The following is a 24,952-nucleotide window of genomic DNA, read 5'->3' as shown; positions in this document are numbered from 1 at the left end:
TTCCCMMAAAAAATATTCAGAGGCTAAAGTTTTGTCATGAAATGAGCATGTATCATTAGCTCTTGAAATAAAAGCAATTTCTGCATACAGCTGATTTCTATGCAGCTATAACATTGTATATTTGCTTTGCAGATTAAAATAGCTTGAAGTAATCAAAAACCTTTAGAAGATTTCAGTTAAACATGTTACTGTAAAGTACTATCATTTTGAAAGAATTTTTGGATCTCATCAGTACCACAGTATTACTTCACAAATATTTCTACACTAATCAGTACTTTTGTCTCTCCCACTCCTTCCTCCAAATTTTAAGGGCTTCACTTTTGGCTTGTCAAATGGACATTAAGCAACGCTGAACGTTAATGGCAAGAGCTCTATAAGCATAGCGGCTGCTGGGATGTTGCGACAGAACGGTGGAAGTAACAAGCGTGGTTTGGGATTAGCCCGACTGTCTACCTCCAACTTCTTCACCATCTCTAATTCAGGAAATTGGGGAATGGGGCGCAGCACCAAGAGCAGCTCTCTGAGCAGCGTTAGCTCTAACTCTGACTGCTATGATAATCCTGTTGTGGATCCAGAATACATCATGCAACTGGTGAATGATGTCAGAAAATTTGCAGATGTGCTACTCTACTTGAAGGAAGCCATTCTTTCAGAAGGTTTGTCAGTTATATTTTTTATCCTAAATTCTCTCTGAAGAAAGAAATTCTTTCTGAAACTTCCGCAATTCTGTCCATTTGTTTTTCACTAGTTTTTACCATGGTTATTGCTCCCCAGTACCTCCTCTCCTTCTCTCTTCCCCAAATACTTCCCCCCCCCCCAAATACTTGCATGATGATTACAGGAAATGGTGGTGGTTAGTTTGGGTTCTGTATTTCCTCATCTGAACACCGTGCAATCTGTTTCATAATCAGTATGTAGTGCTTTGGGGTACGTGATACTTAAAAGGACGCAAGAGAATAGGTGTTCWGCAGACTGCCTGGGCTGACACTAAAAGTTAGTGAGACTATCAACGGACTGGTTTTCAACCACCTGAATATCTTCTGTAATGCTAAAGAATTCTTTTAGCATGTTGGACACATTCCAGTTTCCTGGGCTAGTACAACTCTGGGTTTCTGTTTGTGTGTTTCTTTTTTTTAAAGATGCTCATATGCTAATAGTTTGAATTTGGGTTTTAAGGTACAGCTACTTAAGTAGAACGCAACTTCTCTCAGCACTTTCTTCCTTTATGAGATAAGTATTTACTGTTTTCTGCCAGCAGGTGGAAACTGCATTTTTGTTTRTTTATTTATTTATTTAGAAGTACTGTACCTTCCAGTTTCTTTAGGGAAATGGTATTAAGTCTATTTTTGATATCAACAGGAAAACTTTTATTGAACTTGCACAGAAATGTTTTCATGTTAATAGCTTCATTGATATGTAGAGCAGCTTTGTATAAGATGTCCTGAATGCCAAGCATTTGCTGGCACTTCTGTGTTTACAGTTGTAGTTTATTTTTGTCCCTACCTGTGCCTTGCTATTATCAATGTCCCTTTTCTCTTAAGGTCAATTCTGACCTACCAATGAGCAAATTCAAGTAGTGTACAGGTAAGCAGAAATCCTGCTCCCAAAGAATGCGATCATACCATAGATCCTTCTGCAGTTCAGACAGTGAATTTGCTATTGCTGCTCTCTCTTCTTGTGTACTGGATAAGTGTAATGGTTTTTGCTTCTAACTAAAATATGTATTTAGGACTGCCACTTTGTTCACAGATAGGGTGATGAGCTTTAGCAGTAACAAGCAGAATAGTGCTATGATTTTTTTGGTCTTGTGTTGGTGGCTCTGTAGGGAGAAAAAGATTAGAGAGTGAATGGAGCTGGTACTTTGTGAACCTCAAATGCTCAAGTGTGCACTTGGACTGAAATAGCTGTGCCAAAAGGAGTGAAGTAATCTTAATGTAGTGGTAACTTTGATGTTAACTTCATACCAAAAATGTTGTTGCTAAACTCACCAGATGAACATATTGACTTGTGAGATGAAGTTTCTGGTGCTTACTGATGCTGAAATAGGTGTTGTGTAGGAAGGGACTGCCAAAATACTAATGTGTTTCAGCAGCCATGTAGCAGTTCTTAATTAATGCTCAGTTTTACAGTTGGGGCTCAGAAGACCAAAGAAACTAACATAGAAAACAGAAGTTGCCTTTTTTTTTTTAATACTACCTTACAAAATTACTTTGTGAAACAATGCTGTCCATTTAAAGAATTGCTAATCTTATAAAGGGGGAATGTTTGTTTACCTCCATAAGGAGTGTTCTTACGACATCTGTCCCTGAAACCTCATAGTAGTGGTTCCCATAGTATTAACTGGCTTACTACTGGCTGGGGAGGACATCTTTGAAGCTGAATACTTTGGATTGTATCTCTTTGYTTTAGTTATCTTTAGAAATTTCTACAGTTATCTGTTTAGAAACCTTAGTAAGTTTTTTTATTAATTTTTGAACAGAATTCTTAGGTATAAAATTCTGAACTTGTACTAAATGCAGTTTCCCACCATTATGGAATTAGTTACATGGTTTATTCCAAGGTGGAATCATTTGCAGGGATAGACATTTTCTCTCTCTCTTTTTTTAACAGCGTTATTCAAGTGATTTGGTGCAGATTCTGTTGAATGGTAAAACTTTGCTGTACAACTTAGGAAATGTTTCCTGTACCTAGGAGCAGAACTTATTTTGAGTTACTTTATTTTGCTTATGTACTGCATGCATTTTCAAGCAGTTCAGAAGTGACAAACGTAAGTGATGCAGTAGGGTTGCATCAGCAAGCTCTGTGCTTGTCTGGCAAGCATTCCTGGAGTCTGGSGTTTGAAAATTCCTGTCTAATGCACAGTCGCTTCACTCTTGACCACATGGCTCAGCTTGTTACAGGTTGTTCCCTGTTCACTAGGACTGTCTGTTCCACTGCTCAAATTTGTATCAAAAGTTTAGCTGATCCCAGTAGATGCAGGCCTTGAATTTTCCAATTGACTTATTGTTGTATTCCCTGTTTGTTACCTGAGCTGCATGGGAAGTATCTAGCAGTTATTTTCTTATGTTTCATTCAACATCTCCTGATGTGGTGATGCTGTCTTGGGTGAAAAATTTAAGCCATTTTGGACTGTAATKTGTATTCATGTCAGAACTAGATCACAAGTGCTTTTGGATATAGATTTGTACACTCTTTTGCGTGGTACCAGTGTGAGTTAATAAATAACATGAGTGAGCTGAGATCTTTTAGGAGAGAAGGTTACATGGCTGGTACTGCTCACCCGCTCACTGCCCTTTCTCTTTGCAGTACTTATGAGTACTAAWGTAACTTCTTATAATTTCATTGTAATGTTGCTGAAACTTGACTGTTACTTTTAAACAAGATAAAGATAAAACCCATGTTGTTGTAAGTTATTTTGAGTCTGCGTTAATTTTGGACTCCTACCCAGCAATGATTGTTTTATAAGTTGAAATCCAGAACTTGGAATCTGCTAAGTAGCACCAAGGAGGAAGCTCGCTTCTGAACAATGATATTTCATTTTTTAAAAGGCTGTAGCTCTCGATATAGTTACAGGGTTGAAAACTTTGTCAAGTGTTAGGACACAAGGGAGCTGCAGTTGCTGCTCAGGTTGAGTGAAATACCATGTGTTCCCTACGCTTCAGTTCTTGATGCCCATTTTTTAAATTCCCTTTAGAATTTAGGCATTGTGGTCACTGAATGTAGTTATATGTTATTAGAGATCCATCTCTAGGTAGAGGACTGATATAGGACCAAGCTCCAAGAGGAACTCTGGGTGTTTTTTGAATCCAGGTCAATAAATTAGTGTTATATCACCTTATGTTTTTTTTTACTTAGTTGATGGCAGACTGAAGCGGTAGTGGTTAAACTGCATAAACTGTCTGGACTTCTTGTCCAGGCATCAGTTAAACTTCCAGATGGATGAGATTTAGAGTCATATGTCTGACACTAGTAAGAATAATTACATTATCATCATGTCTTTGATTTGCTTGAACTGAAAAACCTTTGTAGCATTAGTACCCTCTGGGGTCTTAGGAAACTGAGATATATCAAGGAGACTCAAAATAAATTAGTCTTGTGTCCCTTCTGATAAGAGGAAAATTAAAACAGTTCTTTTTAAAAATAATAATCATCCCTGCCTGACAGAGTAAACTTGAAACTAGTTGAATTATAGGAGATGCAAGTCTGTTTTTGTAACCTACAATATGTTCATCTTCTGTGCTACTGTCTTACGATTGAGTTTTCAATTATATTGATGATTTGAAAGCTGAGGGGTATTCTGTGATTTTTTTTGTATTCTAGTAGTAACTATTGAGGTGTCAGTTCAGGGTATGAGAAAATAATTGTTGCTTTCAACTTGCACCTCTCTTTCAAAAGGTAGGCCGTACTAGGAAGTACAGTCTGGAGACTGGAGCTGTTTGTGATCTTCAGAGGTGTGATAGCCAGGAAGAGACATAACTTTCCATGGCACAGAGAGTTGTGGGAAGTGAGAAGTTGGTTGCCTCCCTCAAAAAGCTGCTTAGCCACTTGACCACAGTATTGAAAATATTTTTTGGAATGTGAAGTACCTGGACTACACTTAAATGTACCTTGATATGACTGAGAGGATTAATCCTTGTCCCCAAAGCATGGGTATGCTATTTCCAGAAGTAAAGGTTGTTGAATTTTGAGGATGAGTGACTTGTGCATACAGGAGATCTCCTTTTGGAAGAGGAGAGATACGCAGTAATTATATAACGTCTAGTCTCTTTACAATGTAAAGGTACCTGTGTCTCCTAGAAGTTGTAAAGAAAATTTGTAAGCCAGTTTTGGGGCTACAAACATGTAGACCTTAGCTTTTATAAACTTCTATTACAGGATTTTGTGGAGTTCAAAATAGTATTGCATAGATCTGCAAAACTGAGAATCTATGTAAGAACAAGTATTTTAGTATGAGACTGCAGTCTGTTCAGTTACTGCCCGTAATAAATTCCAGCACTGCTTTAAGAAAATGATGCCACTGTGTGGTCATGCCTGAAATGGGATTCATTTATTTGGTTTAACAGGACCACACAAAAGAATCTTTAGGGTGCAGTTTAAGTTCCTAATTATAAGATTTCTTCTTGAAGTGCTTCATTTTTAAACAATAACTAGTTGCTCTTACTTATATCAAAATCAGACATGTGSGAAATGTTCTGGTTTCCCTAGTCTGAAGGTAGTGAATTCTTCAGTTTTATGGCAGCTGTGTTTTTTTGGTTTGTTTTTGTTTGTTGTTGTTGTTGTTTTTGAATGTAGTGTTTCATATTGTAAGATCTGCCCTTGGTTCTGTGGGAAATACTGAATTGCATTAGTAATAGTTGTAAAGGGTAAAATTTGCATCTAGTCTAAAAGTGCTAGAGTAATTATACTTTCTACTTTTATATACTGTCTGATTGTAATTCAGAATATATTCAGGAATTATTGCTTGTTTTTATCACAAACTGAAGTAATCTTCAAAGTGTGATATTATGTGCTTCATGTGGGTACTTCTGCATTCTTTTCATGAGTAAAGGCTTTTTTCCTCAAGTTCATTCTATTTGCAGTTAAGTAGACTCCAGTTTATTCTAAAATGGGACTGTATTGTTTTTCAGATGTGTTGGAAAACAAAATAAAAAGATAAAGCTCTTGCCTTTAATCCAATGTTTCTCTTTGAGGATCAGATTTTGCTGTCCAGTTTCTTTGGTGGGTGGGTGAGTTTTTTTGTTGTTGTGTGTTGGGTTTTCTGGTTTTGGTTTGGTTTGGGAGGGGGATTTTTTTTGTCCTTCCCCTGCCCCCACAGAGTTAAAACACTTATGAAGCTGGATGGTCTTAGTCAGGAATGTCTGCATCCTCTTTAGGATAGCACCAATACTTTCAGAAGGATCAGGAATGCTACCTAACTTGAAACCTCTCAGCTCCTTATTCTTGAAGGATAGATACTCAGCCCAGTGGGAAATTTTTCAAGGTGTGTCAAGTTAAACAGTTTCCTCAAAATAAGGAAATTGTAATCACTAGCGGCTCCAAAACCTTGTGTTAGCACCACAGAGATGGGTATTACCACATGCTATGCTGAACGTGATTCCTGAGGGTCAAAGATGAAAGATTTCTCTTCAGCAGCTCCAGGCTTGATAAGGTGTGCTTTTTTATATATACTGCCCATATTTTAGCATGAATAAGGCACTATAAAGTTTTAAGAGAGAAGAAATAAAAGTAAAATGCTAAAGAAATACTAATGTTTTCTGTTGCAAAGTTTGAGACACTATCTTGGAAAATCAGTTTGTCTTGTTTTGCTGGGGATATTTGAAGTTCATTATCTATTGCAGTGAAGATTACAGATTGAAATTATGATAATTTATAATGCAAGGTGTAATTTGGCTGTTAGTTCATCATTCCAATTTTGATGTCTCTCAATGAAAACAGCTGTCTTTGATACACCTTAAACTGAATGTATTACCCATCTAATGACACTTGAGATCCTGAAAATGTAACTCGTAACCTGAGTGCTTAGTAGGTGGGCAGGCTGTGCTGAACAAAGATCTAATGAAATGTTTACCTTTCTTTGCAAGACTTTCATAAAGAAATGTTTGTCATTTGTTTTGAGTGATGTTGGATGCACTTCTTTAGATTTTTGTGGGAGATGGTGCTCGTGTTCTGTTCAATAGTATTTTGTATCCTAAATGAAAAGCCCTACTGGAAGAGGGAAAAGAAAAGCACTGACAGATTAGCTAATTTTCAGTGACTGCAAGAACCTAACGGCAATTATCAAATACGTAGGCAATCTGTTTGTGAATTAAGTGATCTTCAGGGATTCTGAGGAGAGGGCAGAGGAATTCATGTAAAATATGGCCCATTGATTCTTTTATGGCATGTAATGCAAAAAAAAAAAAAAAAAAAAAAAAAGTCTGGGGTAACCTGTCTAATAGATAATTAATCCTAGTACAGAAATTGCAGCCTTTCAGGAATTTTCAATATGGAATTTTTAATGCTAATCACTTTCCAAATCTGAAGTGTTACATAGCTATAAAATCTGAAGAAAATTATGTAAACTAGTTTATCGTTAAAACAATTTATTTTTTTGTAGTGCTGCTCAAACTTGGTCCACAAAGAACTAACTGCACATTTTAAATGCAGTAGTCTGTAGTAAAAGTTGTTCCTGCATCTAGTGTAAAGTCTGGCATCGCAGAACTCCTGCTGAGCTGAAAAGGGGAGTAAGAGCTGAGTTGCAGGAATTGGTATTTGCTGTTTTGAATGTTACTGTTCCCACAGCAGAGCAGGCAGACTTGACCTTGTGAACCACAGTGGCAGGGAAGCCAGGACAAATGGTGCATTAACTGAAAAAAAACAGACTGGGGCAGGTGTAAGGCAGCTGGAAAGTGCAGTTTCTGAAAGTGCTCCTGCGTGAATCACAGGTTTGTCTTCCCCACCAACAGCTGAATTCATGGCACCATAGTGTAGCTGTTCGAAGTCTACAGGATGCATCCAAATTGTTGTTTTCCTGTCTTACTGCAAAGCTTGTTACATCTGTTTTGAACTACATTAATACTATGTTTCCACAGAAAGGTAGAGCAGTTTAAACCTGAGCTGCTGTGGTCTCTCTACCTCTTCTTGCACTGGCAGTCGTGCTCAGGTGACTGCAGAGCAAGCCAGTTTGGTGAGCCGAACTGGCTGAAAGCCAGCCTTAGGAAAAAAGGAAATAGTTTTCAGCCACATCAGCCTCCTGAGCTGGCTGGCTAAGGTTTTACCGAGTGCCAGCAGAAGAGGGAGGAGAACACTGGCAAAGGGACAAGTGGCCAGAGGTAAAAATGGAAGGGCACTGTGACAGTTTTAGCATAGCTTGTGTGGCGCTCCACCCTGACACTACCCAGGACCAACTKTGTTTCCTCTATTGAATGTTAAGTTGACAGATATTTATTTTCCTGAAAGTTTGCCGGGGATGGACAGTAAGTAGAAAATGCCCTTTGTAGGAGGCAAATTAATCAGTCTCCAGCTCTAAGCTTTAGACATTCTTGAAGTGGATAGTCATCTTTTAAACTTGCCTTCTAAAAACCCACTTTTTAAATGTGAAGACGTAAGCACTTCCAGTCTTTCTGACCTGGAAATTCCTTAGAACAGCCTGTTGCATATCACCAAGAGCTAATCACTTCTTCATGCTAGTTCTGCCAGTCTGAAATCAAAACTGGTCGTAGACAACTGTGAAACAGTCTTTCAAGCTAAGAGAAGTAAAGGAACAAGGATAAGGACAAAGTAAATATTTCCTTTTTTTGTTGTTTTAACAAGTTAGAAATTATTACTAATAATTCAAAAGTAATGTGATTTTATATATATATATATATATATATATATATATATAAAACTTCTGATGTTCTTTCCCCCAAAATTGGGTGTGGAGTGGGAATTGTCAGGCATGCAAACTGCCCCCCACGCTTGCTGGAGAATTCCCTTTGCAGAGGTTTAGAACCACAGCAAGCCAGAAATCTGCTAGCTGTTTCCCCCACTTGCCTTGTTTTCATGCTGTCATTTTTCCTGAGTCTCTCTCCTAAGCAGAGCACTGAGATCGCTGGCTCGGAGTCCTGTTCCCGTCCAGTGCAAGATCCTTCAAAAGCTGAGAACCTCTGCAAAGAGAGCAGAAACTTGCTGTGGCCTGAGCTCTCTGGAACACAGGAGAGCTAGTGAAACCGGAGGGAAAACAAGCCCCCACACTGATCCTACATAAACTTGTTAACCATCAAATTTATAGGAGACATCAGGAACTAGAGACGATGCTTTTTCGCAAGCAATGTTAGCTTTAAACTGGAAGAGAGAACTTTCCACTTCTATTTGCATTTCACTGCTGGGTATTCCAAAAAACATTTTGTCCAAGCTGCTGCTTTTCTGCACGTCTGGCTTTTGTTAGGAACTCCTGGAATTTCAGATGCTGCGACCTAAAGGAGAACCAGAAACACTGGCTACTTCCCCCCCACAATTTGAAGGCTGCAACGTCAGAAGTCTGCTTAAGCAGCAGCTCTGCTTAACACTGACCAGGCTCTCTAGCCAACCAAAGGGCATTTTTTTTTTTTTTAATGTGCACTGCTTTCCAGGAATCATCAAGCTATATGCTTGCAAAATTGACTTGACTTTTGGTCTAGATATTACCCCCTTAGTAGTAGTTTAGATATGAAGGTTTTGAGAACAAATGAAGATGAAGCTGGAATCAAAGGCTAGGCATGATTTGAAAGGAAAAGAAAACCTTGACATTAAAATTTCTATAAGGCATTTATTGTTTACTTTGTTAGACTTATGCAAAACTCCTTGTGTTAATAGTAAGATATCACATTCATGGAACAATTCAGCTGTTTTCAATACTAAGAACAAGGGGGCAAAAAATCCTCCTTGAAGTTCACTGCAAGCAAAGCTGTGTTCTTAACAGTCAAAGTGCACTGTAACCTGTCTATGAAATTCAGACAGTTAATGCTGGGTAGTAAATGCTATTTCTTCAATTTTAGAGTTTGGAAAGATTTAAGTTAAATAATAACTTAGTGAAGCAGCAGACCAGTTTGTGGTTGATTCGGCTCCCCCTCCCCCAGGCACATACTCGGCATTCCTTGGGAACAAATGTTCACTTGTTGCTATAGTGTCCAGGATCAGCAGTCAGGAGGGGGGTGTGTATGTGTCTTGAACGCTTATGAGTGTTTAAAATGTAAAATCAACCCTTATGTGTACTCCGGATATTTTTATTGACTTAAATAATTAGCATATCTGCCTTTAGAAAAACTCTGAACAAGAGCACATAGGCATTTTTCTCTACGTTGCCTTTGAAGTACTACAAGGAAAAAACATCTACTCTTACTTTTTTCATTTCTGATGTACAGAACAACCTCAGAATATTTAACTTAAAGATTCTAGTATTTTTAGATCTCCTCCTCTTTCCACAGTAGCAACACCTAGCCGCCTGAAACTGATGTTGCACTATTAGCAAAATGAAAGGTGAGCAGTGAGGAAGATAATCAATGGTCAAGATTTTCTCAGTTTCTTTTTTTGACTGTAATTGAAAAGCCAGACTACTTAATAATAAAAATGTAGTACTGACTACTAATGTAGTTAGCAGCTTGCTTGTGAAAGAAGGGAGCACTTGGCCATGAAACCTTGCATCTCTGAGAACTTTGCACTAACACCTGAAAGATCAGGTTTGATTCATTTCCAGTGTGAATTCTCGTATTCCTAACACTGAGCAATTTCTGTGTAAGAGCCTCTTTGTTTAAAAAGTTTCCCTAAATTAGTTTCCTACTGTTGCCAATATGCATTACAACAAATCCACAAACATATTCCATTTTCTTATTTTTCATGCATTAATTTGTTATAAAACAAGAACATCAGTAAAAGTAATTTTTGCATGCCTAAGCATAGAGACCTCTTGAATTGTTTGTTCTGTTGGTGGTCTGGGCTTTATGATGTCTTCATAAACTAATTACTTGAAATCATTCCTCTTCTACCTATTTTKTTGGGAGTGCTGTCCCTATTTGTGTAGTTAACTCGCAGAACTGAAGTTGACTTGTCTCTTAATTCCAAGCAAGTGTTCATCTGGCAATGACAGCGGTTTGGTCATGTTAGATTCAAAATCTCATTAATGAAATGGAGTTAGAATTGCATGATGGAATAGTAGGCTTGACACAGAGCTTGGACGTTGACCTTTGTAGGTAGCGTTTAGCCTTTTTAAGGAAAGCAAGGGATTTTATGGGAACTTGCTCCTTTGTCTCTTTAAAATGTTGCTTTTTATTGAAGATTCAGGTGACTCAGGCTCTAGCAAATAGTTGTCTGGGTTAAACCTTTGTCTTAATGACATCCGTTACAGAATAGGGTAACTGGAAAACATAGGACTTCAGAAGCTTTATTGAAGAAGCTGTGATTTAGCTGAAGAAAGGAAATTTTCTTCCATCTTGCCTTCTTTACTGTTTGAAGGCACTTCATTAAACTAATTTTTAAAATGCGCAGGAATTCTTATTTGTCAAGCTTGCTTGTATTTACCTTGGAGACACTATTAACTTAATAAAAAGGTTAGTTTATCAAACTTAACTCTTTAGAGTTGTGTTCTGTGTCAGGACTAAATTGTTTGAGATATTGAGCCAATTCAGTTATTGCATGAAAGTCCAGTTACTGTTTAAACTTGAAAGGGTAATGACAGTGTTTTTAATATGAGGAGTATTAAAAGGCCTTTAAAGGAACTTGCTTGTGATTGATTTCTGGGGCTTGGATGCTCAGATAGAAAAATCTTTTGTACATGAAGCAGCATCTAAAACGGCTTAACTTGCTTTGGTCTAGAATGGCAAATGAATGGAGATTGAACGCTAAGGCTTGGCAGTATCATATGCTCTTGCAGCATGTGCAATGATATCATTTCAATCATAATGTGAAATGATAAAGTCAGTATGTAATTGGGTACTAAAGAATGCATAGGAGAAGAGTTGAAGCTTAATTTGTTTGAAATCTATGATTTCAGCTACCCCAAAGTATTATTATTATAGCTTGTTACTTATTTAAAATGTCTTGATTCTCTGCGCTACCCAAAATTTGGGTTTGGGACTCATAGGGTGAGTGTTATAGCAATTCATTATACTTTTAAAAAATATTTTAGTGTTAGTATTGCTTTGCCAAGAGACACAGAATGGCAGTAATATTATGTATGTAGCCATGCATACCGTGACTACTAGGGAAGCTCTTACTTTGGAAGGAATAAAGTGTTTCTCTTAACTTGTGTAGCGATGGCTTAATCCTGTTCTACCAGCTTTGGAAACCTGAAAAACATAGAAGACCTCGTGAGGAAGCATCAACTGCGACACTGAGACGCATCAAAAATGTTAGCTTTGTTGGTTAGAAATGAATTGCAGGATAGTAGATAAATAATTTGTAGAAAGTATATTTATTGGATGAAGTTGAAACCAAATACCTTCTGTTTCTCTCAACCTATGCCCACGCTTCAGCAAAGGGCTTTGACATCTTTAGGAGTTTTGGCCAAGTTTGAGTGTTATAGCACAGGATTACCAAAAGGTATGCTTCTCTGAGCCTTGTATTGAGGTTTTTCAAAGCATGGAGATGTGGTTCATTTAGAGCTCTGTGTTGTGAACAAAATAAACCTCTCAACTGGTGTTTTATTCTGGGCCAGAGCATTTTCTCAGCTCTCTGTAAGATTAGATGTTGCTGAAATAACTGTAGATAGGGAATTCCTAAAATGTTAGTTTAAAGGCTGCTTACTATTCACAAATTCCTATGGCTGTTTTACAGTGTTGATAGTGATGTGAACACATTCTTTGGGATCTTTAAATTCTTTTGCATCTTTTTTAATTATTCCTTTGTCTATGAACAAACTCTTCATCTATAAACAAAGAAGTTTGTCCAGATGTTCTTAAATGTTGGTAAGTAGAAGCAGATACATGCAGGAATCACTGAAGTGGATGTTCAGAGAAACAAGACAGTATTGGTCAACAAAATAGGTTCTGATCTCAGCACACCAGTAGGTTAACCGCTGCAAGCAGAAGAGCAGTTGGAGACAGCTATTTGGTGAACAGTCCCAGATGTTTAGTGCTGCATTTGGTAAATTGAAAATTGTTTACCTAGAGGTTTAGTAAAATAAATGATTGAAGCTGGCATTGTGTGATAGTAGAGTGAAGACAGTTTGTGAAGGTGACATATGAGATAGTAACAGTTGGTCTCAATTTTTAAGCCTCTGTGCAAAAGCAAGAGAGCAAATTGACCAAAGAATGGAGAATTTTGTTCAGTAGTAGCTACTTCAGCTCATGACTAGACATGATGTTAGAGCTCTCTGCCTACTTCTTAGTTTGGAAAGTAAACATCAGATACGGAGCATATAGATAAATAAGATTCTAAATCATCTGAGAAGCTTCTGCACAAAATCCAATGCTGCATGACATTAGATGAAAAACTAAATGGATGGGGCTACTATTCAAGGGTGCAGTTGACCTCACAATAAATTATTCCTGTTTCCATTGTAATTATCCCATTTTGCAACTTTTGCTGGCCTGTACATCCTTTCTTTGGGTTCTTCATTAATGTTGGAGTTACAAGGGAAATAACTATATAAATCCAGAACCATAAAGTAAATGGATTGTGGTTTGTTTTTCACCTTCCTATTGCAAGCTATTTGTGGCGGGGAAGCTCAATTAAAAATGTATAGTGAGTTCTGCACTGGGTTTTTGTCATTTTTTGGGGGACATGTGAGTACCAGCATAATATCATTTACTATTCTTCATACCAAATCATCAAAGATGCTTTGGTATGAAATATCTAATACCAAAACTGCATTGCAGTAGTGATTGACTATTCCTGCTTCTAGTAGTGGTTGGTAGGTTTTTAAAAGTATTTTCTCCTGAGCATTCCAAGGGCTCATCACTTTGCTGGGTCACCTATATAAGTTGTATGCCAGGCCTTACCTCTACTGTCAGGTGGTAGTTTCAGCATGACTTCAGTGCTGGAACTTTGAAAAATTAATCCTCAAAGTTGATCAGTTTTCTAGACAATTGATATTTCTGTTGACTATTGCAGTGATTTGAATCCTACTTAATGTAAGTTGTTTTTGCTGAACAAAACCAACTTTTAAACAACAAAATAAAAATAAAATGTCACTGCACTGTATATTAGTCTGTAATTGTATATAAAAGGTCTTTTAAAATAAATGCACRAAGTAAATTCACTGTCTCGTCAAATGTCTTGTCTAACACCACGTAATCTCATAATCCTGGCTTTATATGGCCTTTTGAAAACTAGGTGGGCTACCAGCAAGAAAATAGCTTCTCCACTTGATCATTGATTTAGACTAAAAGTGGAAGGAGCAGCCATGTAGAACAAATGGTATTTTAAACTAAAACTAGCATGAGTTAAAGGTTAAGTATTTTTTGATAATCTTTTGATGTGAGTAAGCAAAGGTTAAATTTATTTTTTAATGGATAAAACAAATCTTCATAATACCCTTCCTGCAGCTGAGAAATATGGCAAAAACAGCTTTCTGAGGATAGTTTCTTTTTCAAGAGTTGTTTCTTTTTCAGACATTTGCAGTATGGAAGTTGAGTATTACTTCACGCTTTTTCAGAACTCAAAGCTATATGCAAGCAGCATAGTTACTTAAAGCCTAACCATTTTCTAGTTTCATTTTAAGAGCTTCTCATGTTGTAAACTATTTGGTCCAAGGACTATTTTGCTAAGTCTCAGTGAAATGCCCCTGAATAAGAAATAAGTAGTATACCAATAAAAGTATAGTTACTAAATCTATGGATAAGACTTTCGGGTAAAGTGTGACTGACCTGATTTACTGCGGRTGTATTCCTTATAAAGAAGGCAGCCTTGCATCCACTAGACAATTCACAATTCTGACTTTAAATGTGTTCTTACAATGCTGAAATGCTGTCCTTGCCTGCTTTCTATTMTGAAACTACTGGAAGACTCTGGGAAATGATAGGAATGGTGGCTGAGCTTACCACATAGAGTGTTCACTCTCACTTGTAAGAAACAGGTAAATGTGAAAAATGCCAGCAACTTTCATCATTGTATTCTTATCTGTAAATTTTGATTTATTAAATGATGAATATATTCTAAAGATTAAACTGCATGGCTGAACACATCTAGGTTAGTTGACTGGAATCTCCAGGCTAGTGGAGTACAAAAGTTGAAGGAATGTGGCGTATAGCATATTGAAATAGACTGATGAAAAGCTGCATTGTGGTAGGTTTTCTTCCAAAGGCTTCCTCACATACGCAAGTGGGGAGTTAATCTATGAATTTAAATGTGAAATGAATGTGAAGTAACAACAGTTCTGTTGATATCAGTTGGAAAATCAACATAATGAAAATATTTACTTACAATGTATGAAGAAATTCAAGATTGAATATTCTAATATATTTTGCAGATACACCATCTATTTTCTTAAAATACTGTTTCAAAAAGTCAAGGAATCTTGATTTTACAACTTGCCTTTAATTTCTGAAAATGGATCTAGTCTTGATTTGCCTTCTTTACATAGRTAATAAAGACTTCTCACACAACCTCTGACTATTCAGAAGTACAGAACTGGACTATAACTAAAGCCTAGTTTAAAAAACACAAAGGAAAACTAGAACACTTAATACAGATTAGTGTATTCTGTCAAATGGGTAGAGAGAAGAAAAAGGGAGCCAGAGGCAGGAAGATAACCTGAGTTTAAAAAAAAAAAAAAAAAAAAAAAAAGTAAACTATATTTTCATGCAAATTTAAAAAGACAACTGTATCAACAAAACTGTGGCCTTTAATCTAGAAGATATAAAGGTTTTAAAGTTTTGCCTTTTTAAGAAAAGTTTAAACTATCTATTAGAATGCAAACTACTCTGATAGAAATGCTTTTTTAATTGTTATTCCTTAAAGTATGTATATTGTGTTGTGATTTTTATAAAGTGTTTAACTGGGAGTTTTAAAGCTTAAGGGATTTAGGTACTGAATTGGTCTAAATTGTGAAAAGTCACCTTTTTATGGTTATGAGTTTATACAAGAGGTTTTTTTCTCTTGTGAAGCACAAACCTTTGAAGCCAGGAAAAGGAAAAGAGGTGAACTGAAAAGCCTCTATTTTAAGTTAGTTTTTAATATTTGAAAAAATGACACTTGGAGAATTTTTTCTAAAAATTTTTAAAAATCTTTCAGTCTTCATTCTCAAAGGTTTTCATTACAGTAATTGAATGGATCAGACATTTAGAATGAAATTGAGATGCTTCACAAATTGATTTTTTTTTAATGTGAACAATAAAAAATAGCACCTGAGTTTCCTTATAAAGCCATTGCAAAATTGTTTTTGTGTTCTCAAAATTTGCCTGCACTAGTGAGGGCAATATTTGCTATAAACATCAGTGGCAATCTGCTTTCCTCAAAAGTAAAGTACCACGGGCAATCGTTTTAAAGCAGAAGTGAAACAGGTAAGATCCTTTGCGCTAGTTGTTGCTTGTGTTGTGTGTAGGGAAGAGTCGATCATTTTGACCAGTAGTGTCTGTTGTTGCTCTGCCTTTCCTGAGGATACCGCGGTGCTACCATTCCCTCTTCTTCCAGCTCTGCTACCTGAGAAAGTAAAAGCATTAATCATTCCTCAGTCCTTTCTGTGTTTAAAGTTCAATATTAATATACAGTATCAGCTTTTCCATACATTGTATAGCTCTTAAGTTGCATCTCAGGGGTGTTGGGATTTTTGTTTGTTTTTGAGTCTCGGGCAAATAAAAGAGATGCTGTTGCAAAAGTCTTGTTTGCTGTGTCCCTAATAACAAGAYCTTAGTGCCCAAGATGTCCTTTTGTAACCTTCCAATGCATCTTTGACATAGTAATCTTCTTACTGTTCCTTTTGTAGGACACACTCAAAGGTCTTCTGTCTTAAACTTTCTCTTTGAGTGCTCGATGAGGGCTATCTTAATCAGAAACAAGTGTAGTAAGTCCTGAACAGCATCCTGTGAAACATACCTCATCTTTGGGGAGCCGTCCAGTGACTTTTTAACTTCGTGTTATGCCTAAGGCCATCTACTGTTTCTGGTAAGGGCTGGAAGTGTTTTGACAGGAATAGCTAAAGAAGCTTAGCACCAACCTCCGAATGCCAGGTAGTACCCATCTGGACAGTCAGCTCGGTAGGGTGTTACCCGCCTGGTGAGTAAGGGATCTGTCTGTCCTTTCTGTCATCCCAGTTATAAAGCCGTTTGCTGTGCTTGCTCTGAAAAAGAGTTTCACCTGTCACTTGCTTGTTTTGGGGACTGGAGTGGAGGTAGGAGAGATGTCTGAGGAGATGTGGTCCTGCCCTAACAGACTCTGCTGGCCAGCATAATTCAGTGATAAGCCTGCTGTAAGTGAAATGTGTATTTCCATACCTTTGTAAAGAACAAATAGTAAGTTTTGAAGGCCCATATGCTCTTATTTTGCCWTACTTTCCATCTTGGGCTTTCCTCTGTATTCCTGGGGAATGGGTAAGTATGCTTTTTTCTTCTCCTAAGAGCAACTGATAAACTCATTGAAAAATGTGATCTATTTAAGTAGAATGTGAGTGGACAGACTGAAATGTTCTGACCAACCCCAGCTAGTATATGACAAATCTTAGAAGGGCTGGATGAGACATTCACCTGGTACTCAACAAAAGTATGTCAGTATTTCATGCTAGAAATCCTGGAAGTCTAGACTAACAGAGGATAGTGGGTTTGGGGGGAGGATTTGTTTTTGGTTTTGGTTTTATTTTGTTTTTTATCCAAGTGCACTTTTTTAAACTGCAAGTGTTTGCTTTTGCTCTGCTTTTGCAAAAAAGTCAAGGAAGTATCTCCATCCTTAAGATCCTTAAACTGTAAATCCTAGGYGCTTCTTCATTTTAGCCTCATATTTGTATAGCTTAATTCTAAGATCAAATRTAGTAGTTAAGTCATAAATACACAACTGACTTGTCAATGTGCAACTGACTTGCCCAATRCTTTCTTACATGCAAATAATGCTTTTATAATACAAAGCATGGAATAAAATACTGCTAGTTTTAATGTACTATATTTAATAAACCATTTGCAGAAAATTTCCTTGCAGTGTCACTGAACTGAATCACCCTATTATTCTTCTCCAAATAAACTCCCAAAGTGATGCTATTATGTAAAATGATGGGAGGGAGTTGTTTCCTTTTTTTTTAAAGCCTTTCTCATCTTCCTTCATTCCTAATCAAACTATACATGTCCTTAGAATTTTCTTAGCAGAAATAATTGGTTAAGTGTTTACTTGCTATAAGTTTTCACTTTTATTGCARTATAATGTGATTAAAATATTGGTTGCAAAAAAATATGAGGTATGTGTTGCCAAGGACAGTGTATGAATTTGGTGTAGTGTCTTTTAATGATGCCATGACAACAAGGGTTGCCATGATACTGATTAACAAAAAAGCTAGCACTGGCTTACTTGCTATTTTGAAAACTCTAAGTACAGGGGAAAAAAAGAAAATAGACCAAATTCTAGCTACCAAAGCTGTTTTAAGGAAGTCTATTTTTTCAGATTTAAAAAGATAAACAACGTCTCAGTATACTGAAAATTTTCTAAAGAAATGGAAAAACAGAATTGGCATAGAATTTCCTTTAAAAGCTTTATCAGTCACTTAAATGTATCCGTTAATTTAAGAGTKATTTTATTAGCTCTTGCTAGCTTTTTCTAAAATAATTAACGTTCATCCCAGTAGGGAAAACATTATAGATGTTTCTCCCCCTCTTTTTTTATCCTGAAATTCCAAAACAAATTATTTCTTGTGTTAAGTTTCTAATAATTGTTCAAGAGTGAGCTATTACGTAGACAATCTAAAAATCAAGATTTTTCTGGTGCTTRTATTGCCGCTTTTTTCCAAGTGACTCTTGTGAGCCAAGTAAATAAAATTAAAGGTTGATAAGAGTAATTGCCTCGTTAGATACTGGAAGGATGTTCWATTTAAGTGCTAAAGTTCACAGAGCAGCGGAAAATAGCTGAAAGCAGTGCCAAAGACATAATGGGCACTAGTGCTGTTTTGCTATGTCTTTCTATCAAAAACACATTTAGCTGTTCTATGTAGGTGGTTAGCAGTGTTGGGTATATGAGGTTTTTTTGTGTTGTTTTCTTTAGACCTACAGATTTCCATCAGGATGGAAACCATATTATAGGATTTTGCTAGACCATTTCATAAAAAATGATTTTGACTGTGGCTGGACTATAAGACTGTACGCTATGGAAATTGCAGCTTTTATTTTGTAGTAGCATATTTTTGAAAGTACAAGACTTCAAAATGCAGGGTTTTTTTGAAAACATCGGTGCTATATACTTTAAAAAGTCAATGAATGAAAATAGAAATGCTAATTTCTTAGGAGTTTATTGTACATTTTAGTTGTAAAATCTCTTGTCAAAGATGCATCTTGAAAGCATAGATGTCGAAGTCTCAGAACTGAGAAGGACCTGAGAGAGACTCTGCTTGCAGTCATCAGTCTCCTTTGAACCAATTGCTGCATATATTTTAGGACTCTGGCTGTTCTTTCTAATGCTTTACTGCAGCACTGCTCAATGGCTTTACACCTGTTTACCTGGAGTTTTTTTAGAATTTTCTGTATTCAACACTATTTTTAACATAGCAAGACCTACTTTTGTCTAATGTTACAAATCCACCTTGTAGGGTTTAATGACTTTAGAAAGTTTTGGAGTTACATCTCTCATGTGTATTTCTTCTGAGTAAAATTACTTCCAGTTTTGCCTCCTCTCCTACTCTTACCACTTTCATGCCTGTTTGTATAGCTCAGAAAGGAGACATTGCTACTGAAGAAAATGTGGCTTTCATAAATAACCATAAGGCAAGAATTCCTGCAGAGTTTATGCCAACTGCTGATAACACCTCACCTTATGTAATGTGAGTGGGGCAGCTGAATGATACCCTAACTGATCTGGGCACATAATTGTATTTGTTGCCTTTGCCAGAGCACATAAGACAGTCGGTGTTTGTGTTCATTTAATGCTTTTGTGCCGGTCGCACCAGTGGTCTGTGTCAGTTGTGAGAGGACAGACAGCTGAGTTAGCACCAAGTTGGAGGTATGTTCAGGTGATACCGATGCTGAAACTCGTTGCCACTTTGAACAATATACCTGATCTGCCTTCTGTGTGATGTAGCAATAGTGTTTTCTGCTACTGGAAATCATAGAGCGAGATTGCTTTGCTGTCGAACCTTGGCCTGTTTTTTGCCACCAAGGAGATGTGTAGTTTCTAATTCCTCCTCATAAAACGGAGCTGAGATGTGATGGCTTCCAGAAGCTGTCAAAGGCAGTACTGGCTTGTAAGAGGCTTTAACAATTGAAAAAACCTCTATGGCAAATATTTTCAGAACTCCATTGAATTTTTGTTTTAAAAGATGTTTAAATTTCACTTCTGTCTACAGTGCATTTATACAGCCAACTAAAGGAAGAAATATAGCTAAGGCAGTTTCTCTACTTGCAGCAGCAGGCACTCCTTGTGGCCACCAACAGATAGAATCTATACACTGCTATTAAAGGAAATACATTTTTGTTCATTTTATGCCCATACATCTGATGAAAATAGCATCTAACCTGTATGTACATTGCCTTATGAAAGCTTCCTTGAGACTGCACTAAAAAGCAGTGATACTGATTTGATCATATGCAAGGTTAATCTAAGTGTTGTTGAAGGAATTGTGTGAAACATGACTGTATGTTTTGATTTAGTTTGTTTTTACTCTTGGTAGTGACCTCTGCCAGATTTGACCCAAATATGCCCATGTTAGAGTGGGATTGCTAGGAAGAGAGGTGGCGCAGGGGTATGATGGGCAAGCACACACAAAGATAGGTTAATCTTGGACTGCTTTCCAAAGCTGCGGTTGTAAGGGTTAGATGATTTCAACCCAGTTCATTGTTGCGTGGCTGTTTTGCACAGTCTGTGCTGCTAACTGGGAAGTCTGAGTCTGGATCAGGTTCAGATCTGAATGCTAACTGTTTCTATGTATGCAATATTGACATTGAAGATGGCAGTAACACATTTCAATTTAAGATTGCCTTATTTCAATTAGCTTCATTCCAATGCTGATTTTTCTGACCTAGGTGACAGAGCTCCTGATAACATTTAGTACTTCGTCAGAACATGATGGAAACAATGTAATTCACATTGATGCTGAAAGTCGGATTACTGGTACATGAGAGTTGATGGTCTTCTAAGTTGATGACCTTGGAGGTGGAAATGTTTATTACTCAAACATTACTCTGAATCTTCTGAAGATCAAAGAGATGACACAACTGCTCACATTTCATAAAATGAAATTTTAATAAAAAGTTCTGGATCCAGGTGTTGGGATATTGGAGAAATTGCTTTCTGGTTTGTGTGATTATTCCTACCACCACCCTCCAAGAGCTCTGTCTTCGTTATCACCTTTTTCTTGAAGGAGATGGGGTTTAGGCAGATGATGCAGAGTGGAACTTAAAAACCAGTATTGAGTCTTGTATCTACAATGGAAGTAAAAGTGGGACTGAAGTACTTCTAATGTGAGCACGGGGAAACAGCAGTTTATAAGACCAATTTCAAAATGAGGACTAGACCTAGTGATTGTAGTGCTTGATTCTGTCTGTTCGTTATGGCTTAGTAGCTTTGTACACAATTGGAATTTAAGTCTTCTCATCCATCTTGCATTTATTCATCATCTCAAACTAACAGAGTCATCTGTAAACCCAGTTAGTTAATTCAAGGTAGACACTTAAAAAGACGAGGCTTTTAGTCATTCTGGGAGGAGACAGGGAAGCTATTTATGAAAAATACAAGCTATCTTGTTTATAGTAGAATTTGCACCACAAGTAAGATGAGTCTGTACGCATTTTCCCCATAGTCAAAAGACTAGTCTAAGTATATAGCTTGTGGAGCAAAAAGACTGGTCTAAGTATATAGACTTGTGGAGCATATGTRTGGCAGGCGGTTCCACATTGATAGTATCATTCATTGCATGTCTTGGAAGCTGTGAAATGCATGATGCAAAATAATCCCAACTTTCTRCTTGTAAAAAGATTCCTATGGAAAGTAGGGCCTTATTAGACAAGGTACAAGAGTATTTTCTTCCTAAGTCATAATCTGATTTCAAGAGAATTTCATAGGTAGGTTTTCAGTTGCTTTAGCTATGTACTCTATCTTTTCTTTTCACAAGTGGGACCACTTCCATTTTAAGCAGACTTTCAGCTATGACAAAACAATATTTTTTTTCTAATGGGAAAGTGGAAGTAGGGCGGTGGAGGGAGGGTTTGCTGTTAGAAGGTGTTAATGTAGCAGGAGAAGCTGTGAACAGCATGGTGGTTAGATCTTCTGAATGGGTCTAAACATCAAGGTGGGGGATATGATGGCAATGTGGAAAAACGATCGTTAGTCTGTCATTTAAACTGGTCTTGGCAAACATTTGTTAAAATAAACAGCATCTGAAATGTTTGGGCCAACGGTAAATCAGGTCAGACAAAAGAAATACCAGCCAACTGACACAGCAGTGCCTTTCCCAACTGTGTGTCATGTAATCGGCACTCAGTGGCTGGGAGCGAGGCTGATGCCAACAAGCTTACTCAGCGAATTTGATTTTGTTTTGGATGAGTAGAATCCGTAGCTGTAAGGCTATTATTGCTTGTTAATGTTTAGAAAGCAAAGGCTTCCATTTAAGAAACATGTAAAATAAGAAAATAAGTGCTTGTGCTGTTTTGGTGCTGAAGGTAGGTGAGTGGTCATAAAACGACGTGTCTGGAACCACGGCAGCATGGGTGCTCAGAAGAGAGCAGCGTCCGGCTGAGTGCTTGTCCAAAGCACTCTGACAGCTTCCTAGTCACCGTGTTATACCACTCTTTTTATACGTAAGACTTTACAGAAGATGCAGAGCTGAGGCTCTAAGCCAAAGCCTTGATGTAGGTTTGTCAACTCTGAATACATGCTTTTTCCTGCCAGCCTCCTTTCTCTGTCTCCTACAGAGCATGCTTTCCTTGTGGCTGTTCTTACATTTTGAAGCTACATCTTGTTTTCAGCTAGAGTAAATGACAGAATTTAAACCCTGCTGAAAGAAGATATGTAAGAAACGTCTAAGATATCTCAGGCCTTTTTTTTCAGTTTTAGGAGGTATCATCTAGCTTCTTTCTTTGTGAATGAGACCTAGAAATTAGCTTTATTATGTCTGCCAAAATGTTATTTCTGATGCAATTTGAAACTTCAGAACTTTGCTATCAGAGGTGAAAGTGGAATATCAGACTCCTATGTTTTGTTTTTGGTTTGTTTTAGAATTTGTTTGGTGGTAATGGTGGAGGTTCCCCATTTTGGACTAATTACTTCTTCCAGGAGTTTACAAAGGTACTTCAGTCATCTAATCAAACAGCTTGACTCATGTGGTTGGAGAGCTCTGGTCTGCTTCAGGGCAGAAGGGCAGTTGCCTGGGGGTGGCTGGGGTTGCGCGGCAGTCGCCCCAGGGTATTGCACTCCACAGCGCTAAGTGTTGCAACCACAGAAAGTGTGATCTTGAACTGGCCGTAGTATCCAGTGGTGGAAGAATTTCCTGCTTGACTTCCTGTAGATAAATGTTTTTTTTTATATTGTGAGACAAGAAGGGACAGAAGAAAAACTGACGGTAAATACTGATTTTTGTGGCTACTTAGATTAAATTGCATGAACTTCTTGGAAACTTTTTTTTCATGAATTCTTTTCACTGTAAACAATATTTGCTCTGACTTTCTGTAGATCTTTTAGCTATTCAGTACTATTCAGTATTAGCACCACGCTCTAACCTACTGGCACTATTCAGTAATAAAACTGAGTTTCTATTAATCTGGCATAATTAGATTGTTTGTTACCTGAGGGTTGTGAATCTGTCCTGGACAGGAAATCTCTCATTAGCAACTGCTATTCACGAACACTCAGTGCAGTGTAATTGTGGTTCCTGATGCCTTTTTTTCTCTTTGTCAGCACTACTTGTATCGCAGACCTTTTGTCTTCTCCAGCCACAGAAACAATAAATGTTTCAAATATTTAGTAAACATATAATGCAGCAATGGAATACAAAGAAATGTCAGTTGGGTGTAACCAGATTTTTGCTTTTGAGAGTACAAATAACTAACCTCATGCTTGAATGCATTATTTTTGTGATAGTGTTTTCTTGGATGCTATGATAAACATTAATTCAACTCAGCAGTTGTTTTCAACTGGTATTTCCCTTTGAAGCTTACTGTTTCTCTTTCAGACTTGGAGGCTTGTGTGCTTGAAGCTTCTCTCCTCTATTTTTTTGTTCAACTCGGTTGGTCTGGTGAGATACTATCAAATGTTAAGAAGCTACATTTTGGGATCAGGTGTGCTTTGATTAGCCTCCAGTATGTGTTTGTGGGTTTCTGTTTACTTGGTTGGTTTTTGTTTTCTGGGTTTTTTTTGACCCAAGAGGCTGTTTTTAACCAGCAGCAACAAGCCTCTGGTTGTGGGTCGCACTGAGCTCCCCAGGATAATTCATCTGTTTGTCTTTTGAGACAGTCTTTCCAAGGACTCCCAGGCTTTGTGTATTTTGTAGAGTGCAGATGATGGCTGTTTCCCTGCCCTACCTGCTGTGGGACCAGGAACCCACCTACACGCTATATTGCCAAAAGACCTCTGCCATCATCTGGGCAGAGCCCTGTGTGTGGGACTTGTGCATGGGTAATTCTGATCCTGTTTTACTCTAGTCTCAAGTGGATGTGTACCCGTTAGATGGCAGATGCCTTCGTTTTGGCTGTGAAATAGATGCAGTTCTGGTCAAGCTGTGTGCTTGTGCATGTTGTCTCTAGCCAGCCAATTCTAATGTTCATGCTCCATAGGTGAGGACTGCCTGTATTCTTTTTTCTTTTTTTTAATAGACACATTATGGGGAGGGAGGTTTTAGTATATATTACACATTTAAATGCACCTGTAAAAGCCTATTTGTCCCAATTTTGCCAACTTAAATCATTACTCTGTCCCCAAAGCGGGATTCCGGAAGATTTGTCCACATCTGAAGTTTGTAAGAAGAGGTTAGTCTACTGTCWCCATAGGCGATATATTTCAAAACTGAAGTCTATACACAAGATTTGTTTTCTGATGAGCTTGATGGAATTACCTTTGTTTATTTAATGTTCCATTTGCTGGAAACGTGTTACTACAATTTTCAGATATATTTTCTGTGTTGTCTGATCCRCTTTGGGTTTGTGAGCATCTGCTATCTTTCCTTTCCCCCTTTACCTTTGCCTGGTGCTGCCCCGTACTCCTAGTAGCATTTATGGTTGCRTATATTGAGTATAATTGAGCCTTCGATGGATTTAAAGCCCAAGGGGACCATTATAATTATCTAGTTTCATTATGGAGGCTGCAGAATTTCTCCGAGGGCTAGAGGGTGTGAATGGCCATGCTGGTTCAGGCTAATGCTGCCTCTAACCAAGCGTTTGAGCTTCAGTAAATGGCAAAAGTR

General features: G+C 37.5%; 1 protein-coding gene across 3 annotated transcripts in view; it reads left to right on the top strand.

Annotated features, from left to right (window-relative positions):
- Nucleotides 1–284: 284 nt before the first annotated feature.
- ARHGAP29 (Rho GTPase activating protein 29) overlaps nt 285–24,952 on the top strand; it is a 55,102-nt gene continuing 30,434 nt past the window's right edge. For all 3 annotated transcript variants that reach the window (XM_085303597.1, XM_085303596.1, XM_085303595.1), the window contains exon 1: nt 285–656. In XM_085303597.1, coding sequence (XP_085159723.1) covers nt 395–656 — 262 coding nt within the window. In that variant the 5' untranslated portion in view covers nt 285–394. The remainder of the gene's footprint in view (nt 657–24,952) is intronic.

The sequence above is a fragment of the Rhea americana genome, unplaced genomic scaffold (assembly GCF_003343005.1).
Source record: "Rhea americana isolate MKP2758 unplaced genomic scaffold, rheAme1 scaffold_2, whole genome shotgun sequence".
Taxonomy (NCBI): domain Eukaryota; kingdom Metazoa; phylum Chordata; class Aves; order Rheiformes; family Rheidae; genus Rhea; species Rhea americana.
This window is presented reverse-complemented; position numbering and strand designations above follow the sequence as displayed.